This window comes from Lathamus discolor, chromosome 12 (assembly GCF_037157495.1).
Source record: "Lathamus discolor isolate bLatDis1 chromosome 12, bLatDis1.hap1, whole genome shotgun sequence".
Classification (NCBI taxonomy): domain Eukaryota; kingdom Metazoa; phylum Chordata; class Aves; order Psittaciformes; family Psittacidae; genus Lathamus; species Lathamus discolor.
In genome coordinates this window covers 7,217,249-7,229,325 of record NC_088895.1, presented here as the reverse complement: position 1 = coordinate 7,229,325, position 12,077 = coordinate 7,217,249, and the positions used below count along the sequence as shown (strand labels likewise).

At 39.2% G+C, this 12,077-nt stretch overlaps 1 protein-coding gene across 4 annotated transcripts in view; it reads right to left on the bottom strand.

Moving 5' to 3' along the window:
- Window positions 1–8,564: 8,564 nt before the first annotated feature.
- Window positions 8,565–12,077, bottom strand: part of TANGO2 (transport and golgi organization 2 homolog) — a 35,943-nt gene continuing 32,430 nt past the window's right edge. For all 4 annotated transcript variants that reach the window (XM_065692234.1, XM_065692231.1, XM_065692232.1 and 1 more), the window contains one exon: window positions 8,565–11,253. In XM_065692234.1, coding sequence (XP_065548306.1) covers window positions 11,133–11,253 — 121 coding nt within the window. In that variant the 3' untranslated portion in view covers window positions 8,565–11,132. The remainder of the gene's footprint in view (window positions 11,254–12,077) is intronic.

The following is a 12,077-nucleotide window of genomic DNA, read 5'->3' as shown; positions in this document are numbered from 1 at the left end:
TCGCCAAGCCAATTGCGATCCCAGTCTCTTCCGTCACGAATTTGAAATCCCGGCAGCCATTGGTGAACTCCCTGTCATGTCAATCAGCTCTGCCAATAGGAACGCGGAAGGCGTACGCCCTCACAGTGGAAGACCAATGAGCGAGGGCAGGGCGGGATTTAGCGGCGGGAGGGCGCGGGCGGCGGTGGTGGGGAGGCTGGGCTCGGCGCAGGGTGGGCTCCTTTGTCTGCGGCCCGCGGAATCCCCGAGGCGGGCGCGGCCCCGTCCCCGGGGCAGCTCAGCCGAGGGCAGGAATCCCCGGCGGCGAGGAGCGGTGCCGAAGGAGGCCGTTGAAGCCGGCTGCTGAGGGGCCGGACAGGGGCTGAGGCGAACGGCCCATTCCCCGCTGGGCCTGTGCGGCGCGGCCTCCCTCATAACCGCACCGGGGCTCTTTGCCCCCGGGTGCAGCGCGCCTGAGGCAGAGCCGCTGGTGCCGGAGGCGGTGCCCGAACTCCGAGCTCGGCCCTTCCTTGCACCGGGGTGCAGCGCGCTGAAGGTGGGCGGCATGGCGAGGAGGAGAAGCCGAGGGCGGGCCTGGGTTGTGATAATGTATGGGACAGCCGATCGTCAATGCGTTTGGTCCTTTCAATTCAGCCGCTCTCATTTTAAATTAAAAAGTACAGCAGAAGCAAGGGCTGTAGGAAGGTAATTGCCCTTTATCAGGGATGATGGAAGGATGGCTCAAGGCTTTTAGCCCCTGTGCTAGCCAGCTAAAAAGGAAAAAGAAACAAAAGCCACTTTCTCCTCTGAACGCTGCTGTACAGCTTCAGGCAGCACAACCCCTTCAAAACCGATTTACTTAAACAGGATAAAACTAAGTAGGCCGATTCATCTTTCATGGCTTAAGGCCCAAGCAGCGCACAGAGTAAACCTCAAATCTGATTGTGGTGTTTAGACACAACTCCTAAATAACTACATAAAGTCCTAAAAAAAATCCTATGTACACTTACTTCTAAAGGGTTAATAAACATTTGCTGTTCTGATTTGCTCTGATATATAATTTGCTCCCCCCCAATAGAGAACTACATTAGCTTTTATAGCTACACTTCAATTGCAGTGTTGCCTCTTCTGCCCTTCAGTATCATAACTGATCTGAAATGAACACCAGACTCAAAATACTGTCATTATGTTGGTTTAATCACCAACAGTGTAATAGCATTTAACTATGATAAATATTTTTGTTTACCTCCACATGCAATTTCAGGACATGGGAATCTGCTTCTAACATTTCACTCATGCCCTTGAGGTCCCCAAACACTGTTATGAAAGAGAATAGTAATATTATAAAACAACAGTTGGAAGACCTCCGTTAGGCCTTTCATCTTTGACTGGACCAACAGATCTAATGATAGGGTGATAATTTATGTGGCCATAACGTCATGGTACTGTATCAACACAGTGATAAAATTATTGAAACTGGTTTAAATCTTTGCAAGCTGCCCTCAAACCCAAAGCAGTTTCTAACTCCTAATTCCTCATAACAGGCTTCTACACTCAAGCCATTATTTTAGAGTGGTTTTTAAAGTATGACTGCTCTTATTAATGTTCAAACCACTTGGGAACACATTTCAATAAATACCCAGAGCTTTCAAAACACCCATTTACATCACGCTTCGACCTTCACAGCTGAGGAAAAAAGTCTCATGATTAAGTACAGAACTGGAGTTGCTGTTGGCATTCTCTGTAAAGGAGCTGTGGAGCTCTATCACGTCACCTCATAAATCGCTAAGTGTGACAGGAGAAGATTGTCCCTTTCAAAGAGTATATGGAACTGCAAGTATCATGACTCATTTGCATCCAACTTATGTGACTGTAACTGAAGTAATGCACTGAGAGGCTTGCACACTTCAGAAAATAGGTTAATGTTTTTGTATGCACATAAACAGCATGAGTTCAGAGCACAAGAGGCACAAACAGATTATTGCATTGAATTGAAAGAATCTAAATGCCTGCAGTGCTTCGAAAATGAAAAAAGTAACCAGCAGGCTAGTTCTTCTACTGTGCATCTGCTCTCAGAGAATCATAACACTATGACTTAAAGCAATGATACAAGAGCTGATTCTTTGAGACATTCATATTACCAGCAGATAAACTTCTCAATTTTATAAACAAAAGGATGACAATCCCATAGCAAAATAATGGTTTCATCAAAACAACATTAAAATCCTGGTTAAATTCTTAACCCAGAAAGCCTTTGTGACCTCTGGAGAATTAAATCAGATCTGCTGTGTCTGACAAGTTGCAAATTCACCTGGAAATTTTCATCACGGGGATGTCTGACAAAGGACTTGTCAAACATGCACAAATATCTTGCCTTTTGTCCAGCCTTTTGAATTAGAAGGGTGCAGGTTCAGCTGCAGAGCACAGTCAGGATTCACAATAGTATCCTGACCTACCATTACAATTAAAAGAATTCCTAAAGACAAGGGGATTTTCACATACAAGATATAGGAAGGCTGGACAGAAACTATTGCTGGACACAAACTACAGAAAAGAAGCCTGTAAGGAAAACAACTACAAGCTTCCCAATAAAGTTACCAGGCTGCATTCATCTGAATGGAAATTAGGTGGAGCCATAGTCTTCATATTCTTAGTTACAACCTCAGTAGCTGCTGCACATACTGCACTGTTCTGACCGTGAAAGCTACTGCAAGGCAAATTTTGCTCAGCTCACATGACTTACCTAGTAAAATAAGTTGGTTTGCAACTTTTAACTTTTTTTGTGGTGCTGGTAAGCTGGTATTTACTCACATTGTGCTTTTGCATCTCACTTTTTGCTGAAATCTGCACTGCTCAACCGAACCTGGGTCAGTCACCACCTGACAGCCATGGAGAGATGTCAGAAGGACCCCTATGAGCAAGCTCACATCGGTCCTCTGATGTCAAGACGCAGCTGATTGCTACAGAAGATAATCAAAGTAGACACATCCTTTGGCTCAGTGGTACTGCACAATTACTAATCTCACACTTGGGATCCATGCAGATTTAAGGCAAACTGAACTGTGTTGTCTACAGAAGTACAGCTAACTCCTGGTTTTGGTTGGAGAAACTTCAGCCACTTGGTTACTTCTCTAAAGCTTCAGATTGCTGTTAGCGTTTTTCTGAAGTCAATATTACTTAAAATGGGATCTGGTGACCAAGAGGTTGAATAAAAAGTACCGTATTTATTTATTTAAGATATTCCAAATTTGGATGTAAAAAAAAAATCATAGAATCATAGAATAGTTAGGGTTGGAAAGGACCTCAAGATCCTCTAGTTCCAACCCCCCTGCCATGGGCAGGGACACCTCACACTAAACCATTCCACCCAAGGCTCTGTCCAACCTGGCCTTGAACACTGCCAGGGATGGAGCATTCACAACTTCCCTGGGCAACCCATTCCAGTGCCTCAGCACCCTAACAGTAAGATGCTGGTAAGAAGCTGGTTTTTAAGTAATGAGATGAGCTTCGCATTGGAAATCAGGCTGCACAAGTCACTCATAATTAACATTCTCTGCCATTGGCAGGTGGACCTGGGTTGATCTGTTTGTTGTACAGTGACCGAGGCTGCCCTTGCTTGCTCTTGATACATGGAGCAAATCTGTTCCTAGGGCTGAAACTCCCAAACTCTTAAATACACTCAATTTACCTATGGGAATATTAGAGAAAAAATTAACGTTTATGTGGGACAGAATACCAGTCTTCATACTTGGCTTTCTATGGGCCCTTAAATTCAAATAGTTCAGAGTACTTTTCTAGACTAGATAGTATGTATCTGCTCTTTGTAAAGATAAAAGTAAAAAATAATCTGAGTCAGCCTTGTGGCCTGCTTTCACATCACACCCCTCTACCACATGCTACTACTGTTCAGTTATTAAACCATCTCTGCAAGTCAATCTCAGTTACCTTTCCAGAACTATAGCAGCAGTCCAATAACTAATACTACTATAGACATTCTGGCTTTTCCTAAAGTTCTCCAGCCAGTGACAATTTCTCTCCCGAGTCATTATACATCATGATGTTTTAAATTCAAACCTGTGATAACAAAGTGTACTTTGTTGTTCCGTAAGGCTTCTGTGAGCTACAGCTAAGAAACCGTTGCTCCAATTCCTTAGCTTGGTCTGCTATATTTACTGCTAGTGGCACGCAGACATGAATCAGGAGCATAATCTTTGGCTGCCAAAAATCCAGGTGTAGTTGCACTTATATGAGCAAAGCCATAAATGTCAGTACCTTTGTTTTCCCCAACAGAGGCAAAGTAAGTTATGCTTCTGAAAGCCCAGTTGTGCTGGTATGGCTGTTTTTTATGTAACTGCCATTCTGGGATTGCTTTGCCAGTCTAAACACCTACATATTACACCAAGAGAGTACTCAGACTTGACTGGCACAATATATTGCTAAAGAAACCAAAAAAATTTGCAACTGCCATACTGCAAGGATACTGATCTAACACATTTATCTCATGCTACATCTATAAATAAAGCAAACCAACTTAAGCAGATTTAGGCCACAAACAATGGGTGCCAAATATTTAATCTCCATGCTATGTGCATTTTGGAGTTTTGCTTCAGGCTAAACCTTGGAGTACCTCTTAGCACATTCCTGAAGTGCATCTATCAGTCCTTCTCCTTTGCAAACAGTCTAGTCCCTGTGATCTGAGGTTGCCTTGAAACATAAGCCAAAGCACAGTAAATAGGGACTATCAGAAAAATCGTGTAAGGGCACTACTGATCAAACTAAGGTATTAATGTAGACCCCTCTGTAAATGCCAGCCATTCAAGTGAGACATGACAGACATAAGGCAGATAAACGCAGCTCAGTAAGACCTTGCTTGACTCTCTGGTTATTTCCAGTAGCTATTCACAGCAGACCTAGTACAGCAAGAGAAAATACACCTTTTCTTGGAAAGCTTTCACCTTTTCTTGGAAGAAACCTTCACCTTTTTCACCATTCACCTTTTTCTTGGAAGAGCACATTCTTTTAATGAGAGGCAAAAGCCTCAATTATTGAATACTAATTATAATGCTGTACCACAAGAAGAGACACTGCTGGCTCCACATATTCTCCAGTTTATTATTTAATCTATTTTAATTAATGTCTGAAAAGCAGCGTGGCTTCCTCCTCCGAGCAGAAGCAATCAATGTGTTTATATAATCTGGTAGGTCACTGACCAAGGCTGGCTCTTTACCTATGGGGGCTGGCATGCCAGATGAAGTATCTAATGAAAACCCTACCTCTGGCACCAGGGGCAAGCTTGTAAGGCACCCCACTGCTCGAGTAGACAGCAGTGTTCTCAGAGGCCACAAAAAGAACAAGCTTGTAAAGTAAAGCTTCATAAAACCAGCTCAATTCCAGAACATTTTACTAAGCATATTTAAGCATATAATGATTAAGAATGTGCTGAAGTCCCATTAATTCAGAGCAAATTAAATGAAGACTAAATATCCTTCCAAGTGCTCATGTAAAGGCCATCTTACACATTTGTTTAAATTCTTTAAGTTTGTATTACGTAATCATAATTGCAGAGACCAAGCATATAGCAGCATCATTACATTTCATACTCATTCTCATAAAGTTATTCTATATAAATTATTTTCATAACTGCTTCTATGCTATCCAAAAATAATCTAAAAGAACTCAAGTCCCATACCTGTGTAACAGTCCTAGCTTCTGTAGCAGCTTTTTCATCTGTTGCTGTTACGGTTTTGGGTTTGGTGTTTTGTTATTTATTTTATGATCAGATTACACCAATGCATGCTGCTTTCTGCTCAGACCCTTCAGGAGACGGATAGACTTCATGTGGGTTTTCTAACATTTTAAGAAAAAAATCAAGGTTTTGCCTGTTGAGACAAATACTTAATAATGTACGTACTACAGTTTTAATAAGTAATGTAATCATTCGAGCTGAGAAAGAGACAAAATAAGATAAATCACAGAATTAGATGGAAATAAAACACATGCTGAATGTTCTAGAAAGATATTCAGAATATGGAGGTTATTTTGGTTTACTCACCTGTTAAACCTAATACCTCCCATGAAGTCATTATCAAGTATTTGACTCTGCAGTCCTACTTGCTGTTTATTTTACATTTACTTTCCAACCACTTTTAAAAATATACACTGTCTAGACATACCTTACAGAACTCTGTATGTAGAGGGACCATTCTGGAATGGTTGAATGCAAGTTATATTAGAACAGATATTCCATTCTGGTGATGATTCCAAATTCCCCACCAAGTTAGTAAATACATATTTCATATATGTAGATCTAAGAAGTTTAGGTAGGTCTATTATTATTTTACCTATATAAAACAGTAGCTTAATCAGGCCACACAAACCTTCATGTTTAGAATAAAGGTCTCAGAGTGCCTGTAGCTATTCCTTTGGTAGCTTGGGCATCTTAAAGCTCCACTGTCCATCTTTGTCTCCTTGCAAAATAACCTTTTCCATCCAAGTTTCTATTAGATAATCTTCAGAACATCTTTCAAAGTAACAGATTTTCTTCATTATATCTGTTCTCTGCTAAATTAAATATGGCCTTCTCCATGTCTCTGACTTCTGGTCTGGTTTCAGTCTGTATGTTTCTCTCCATCTATCTTTCTAGTACAAAGATAAAAAATTCATGTGAATCAGCAATTACTTTTTCCTCATTCATGTTGTGTATGACTTGGATTTTAATTCTTGCCTACTCCATTTTGTATAAAAGTTTACATTAATTATTATTTTTCCCCCCTCATCTATGATCCTAAATGCAGCCCTTGTGTCTTCCGGTTTAAAAGATACGGTAAATTTCAGTATTTCAACCTGATACTGCTTTTTTCTCTCAGTTCCTAAATTCTTGATACAGGATGTTCCAGAGATAGTTATTTTATGCATTTTATGTATTCAACATTTTCTTCACTCTGTTCACCTTAACTTATATTTCAGAGCATAAGCAATACTGACGGGTTATGCAATTCTCAGTTTATTCTATTGCCTTCCCAGCTGATTACAATACAGATTTTCACCAAGTTAAGACCATTTCCTAAATCCTCAGAAGCTATCAGCAAGACTTCTCTGCAGAAAATTAATCAGATGAAGAACATTAGCAATGTTCTATTACATGAATCTGAATGATATAAAACTAATTCCTAGTAGCTAGCATTCCATATAAATAGAGATGTTTGCTAAGCCATAAACATGCATTATTTAAGTTCAAGCTAAATTTGAAATGTAAGATGATTTAATTATTTCCTTATTACTGCTTGGAATTTCATCACTTAATTCTGAAATTACTTACTTCCTCATGATATTATGGAAATTGTGCAGGTCTTAGCAGTAGTTTGTCTTAATATTTATTTTGGTATATTCGATGTGTAACAATAAATATCAGTTAAGCTTCAAACACACTGAGGACCTCCAAAGGCTTAACTCATTCTCTGGTCTGCTAAGAGTATATTTATTAAAGCTGCTGTTAACAGGGAGACAAGACAATTACATCTCCACTAGGGTCCAGGTGTGGCACAGAATCAAGACAGCCTCAGCTTAGTGTAATGTGACTCTCAGGCCTGCGCAGGATCCAGGCTTCTTCTACAGTGAACCTGGATTCTTGCCCTTCAGTAGCATTTTGTGAGGCTCAGGCTTTTCACTAAGGAAGCACTGGGTTTGCTCTTCCCTTCCTATTATCTGTACTTTATCTCTGCTGCAATTATTTCAAGCCTAGATTTCATCTGGGTTGCCACCTTAACAATTACAATACCAGTTGCTTGTCTTCTCAAAGTGACTGTCAGTTTGAAAAGGTCACTCCTTGTAAAGCTAGAACTACCTCCAAGACAGCTCTACCATTTTACAGACAAGAATATGCCAGTCCCTCTTCCTTTAAGGACTTGCTTGGCATATTCTGGTATTAAGATTTGAAGGATCCACTCCAGTCTGCAAAGGAGAAGGCAGATTCCAAGAGGGATGCTCCAGACACTGGTTTCAGACACTAAGTATTTGAGAACCTTCAAGATTTCTACCTGATCTTGCTGTGCTTGGAATATCCAGCTGGGGTTAGTAACAGCTAATGGCTTTTGTGAGAGAAGTGATGGGCACTTTGGTTGTCAGAAGTTGGAGAGCTGATTATGGAGTTGATTCCTATGACACTTGGTCTGGAAGCATTCCAGTCAATACAATCCCTTCCCTGACCTGAAAAACAAAGCAAAATGCCCCAAACCGGGACTACTAGCTTTAAAGAAACACCTTTCAATTTCTTACCTGAATAAGTATGCAACAGCATGCAATTAAAAAAACCCAACAACTGGCACATCCCAAAACACAAATCCCACACACACCCCCCCAAGCACTCTTAAATAAGTACCAGAAATGCACTTAAATCTCTTTCATTGCTAATACCTCATGAAAGATTTTACTTCATCTTATCACACAAAGTTACATAAACCTATGTGCAAAAATGCACAGCTGATTAATGGTGACTGACTGTTCACCAGATACACTTAGGTCAGATTCTAGTTATGAACACAGATATAAACAACAATTATGAAATAATTTAAAGGAAAAAATATAACTGAGTTTTTACAGATATTTTAATTTCTTCCACCACCATTTTGACAGAAAGACAAGAAACAAAAATCTTGCAAATATATAACACATAAAAGATGTTACAGATAAGCAAACTTAGTAAAAATGCCATGCAATCATTCCCTAGTTACACTTTTTTCCTTCATATTCTTTAAACCTGATATTTACCCCTTTACTCTTAAAAAAATAATTCTATAAAAATACAATACTTTAGCTACAGTTTACTTTTTCCACTGGATTTATTGCAACTATAATTTCAACACAGTAAATTATGCACTTCACGGATATTCGATATGACCATTTGCTGCTACCTGCACTACAGTCCCGTTCCTGTTTCCACTGAAGCCAATGACAAAACTCTCATAAGCTTCAAAAGGTAAAACCACACCTCACTTTATTAACTATTCTGACATAACACAAAGTAACATCAGAGGCTTTGGTTCTTTATTTTAATTGTTAGAAAATGCAAATCCCAAATTTAGAATTTTTATTTAAGCAAAGCAAAATACGTTATCATCATTTGGTTTTATATCTAAACAGACTTGCTTTTCTTTTACCTATGTGTAAAAAGATAATAATCTTTTATTATTACAAGACTACTGTAAAAATTAAGGCTTACAAATGCTCTTATCATGAAATGGCATGCAAACAGTATGCTTGCATTTAGATAATGTCTTCAAAGAGAATGTCTTGTTCAAATACACTCTGGTGATTTTTTTTCCTAAGGTATAAAGAAGTTTGCCATGCAAACTCCCAGTAACAGCAAGCCATTGAAGCAGAGTTTTGGTTTTAAATATGCATTTGTCAAATTCAAATTGAAGACAGCTATGGCTATTTCTCTGCATCTAAAAGTTACAATAGCTTTTATTCATCTTAATATATGGTTTAAACAGTCATAAAAAAATATAAGAGGGGTAAGCACTTCTTCCTACATCTCAGAAAGACAGGGTGGAAAGCTCCAAGTTTGTAACCATGTACAACCCAAGAAGACTATATGGATCATCTTGCAATCAAGGTGGTCAAAAAGTCATTTATATAGCACTGAACCAACAACCTATGGCTAACCATGCAAGGAGTCCTGGTATCTAGAAACTATTTAAATATGCAACTACAAAGGAAATAATTGACTAAATGCTGTTTTAGCATCTCTTGGCAATTAGAAATCTGGGAATGGCCTCTCACAGTACTCCACCTCAATGACAAGTCTAATTTAGTGCTGCCTCCATTACAGACACATCTGAGCTTGGTTACAGAAGAATAGTTGCACATCTTTGTGAGGGGTGGTAGAAATCTTGGTACTTTGTAATAATTAATCAGAGGCTTGTAAAAAGAATAGGTTCAGCATATATAGAGAAAAAAAACCTGCAGTCATGCATTACTAACTTTACATTCAGCATTCGAAATAAGTCATAACAGAATACCAATGGCAGCAAAATAACTTCAGGCTTTAAAATATCTTGGTATTAGCTGGAATCTTCTACCACCTACACTGGTACTGAATAATTGAAAAAGAAAAGCATGCATTTAAATAGTTTTTTAATTCACAGATGTCAGAACATATGAAGTGCATCTTAATACCCAACTTTTTCAGTGATAGAAGACCACAATAATGTCACCTTACAACAAATAGCTATTTTTACTAAAAATCTATGAGCAATCACTCCAGGCTTTAACATATTATCCAATAATGACATGAAGCCAAAACTGCACGTGTACAAAACAGCTGAGATATGTAAACTTCATATTTGGCTTCTGTTTGCTGAATTACTTACCTGTCTGCTGGGGAAGAAGATAAGAAAACTGATATTGCTAATTAGACTATCAGGAAATAAGATGGCACAATACAAATGATTTTATTCCACTCAGAGATAAGCAAGTCTGCTTCCACAAGTCTTTCATCAAAACTGATCAGACGGAACTAAATTTCCTATCTACTCTCAATCAGGTTTTATTAAAAAAAAAAAAAAAACCAAACCTCTATTGCTCTACTATCTAGGAAAATAAATGGAAAGAACATCCCATGCTCTGCCCTCCCCAGGCACAACACTGCACCATGGCACTGCTGAAAACTTTGTTACTAAAGCATTTAATGCTATAAAGATAAAATACATTCATTTAACACACACTGGTGTAAGTTACACAATCTTAAAGGTAACCGTTTGATAAAACCTTCAGGTAGAACCATAAAGGCAGCAAATGTTTCTCCTCCTCAGAACTGAAAAGATGTTTAAGAATCTGGTTAAAACCTCCTAAAAACCAGAACTGAGAACACTCACAAAAAGCAGTGATGCCATCGTGGGCAGACATGGCCTTGCCCTGGAGGCGAAGTGATACTGAAACATTTATTTCTGATTGCAAGTTGCTACTTAATGTCAAAACAGTTTCTTTCAGTTTCATCCAAAGGATTTGTGAACCCTGATAGGGTATGCTACCAGTTTATTTAAACCTTTAATTTCCTTGCTATTTTTAGCTTCTGGAGGCTGGCACAAAATATTTACTAGAGCTTAATGGCTTGTTCTCTCATTGCTGTTATTACAGACTATTCCAATGGAAAGTTAAGTGTACAGCTTGAATTCATAAGTGCTTGTTTTCCACTGGTTGTCTTCCACACTGATCATGTTGCGCTCTGTGAAAGTAACCCATCCTTCGGAATCGATGAGAAGGACCGTGTTAGTCCTGAAACAACAGAAGGGTAGAAGCTTAAGTCTTGTGTCTGTGTCCCAGCTCTCAACCCCAAGGTTTCAGCTTATTTTTTTTCTTGACCACATCACCACCGCACTAGCAGGACAGAAATCATCCTGGCAAGTTCAAACAGGCATTTTCAGTCCCTTCTGTCACTCCACTGCTCCAATTCCCTGCTACACTTGCAGCAGCTGACACAAAACTTCTCATTTAGAAAGTACGATAAAAGGTTAAACTTCATTTAAGTGTCAAGTGTTCCATTCAGAAGTAGCATAAACCCAAGCTTTTCTTCACAGCCTATATGTTCCCTGATGGGTTATTCATATCAGTGACACTCTTCCACTCCTTCCTTTCAAATCCATTGTCCATTAATATTTAAACATCATTAATTATTATCACAGGACACTGATACATGATCACAAAGAAACTCTTCTATCTCTAGGAACCTGCCAAAGAAAAAAATCTGTTTTCATGAAAAGCAGATTCCATTTATGCATCTATGCCACTCTGTCAAGTATGAGCTGTTGTTTCTCTGTGGACACTGCAGTACCCTGCCAGACAGAGACAACTGACAGAAGTAGGAATTTTTCACCATCCTGATGTGGTGGCCTTCCCCAGGTCATCTCACAGTTGTTCATTCATGTAAAAACTGTTTAATTTCCTCAGAAGAATATTGTGAGGCCTAACCAACAGTCTCTATTCACTTATTCATGTTGCTAAGGGAAAGGTAAGCATGAGCACAATTACAGTAGCAGGGAAGACTTGAAATATAGTGTTAAATCACCACTAAGTCAGGATTTCTACGGAGATATCCTTGT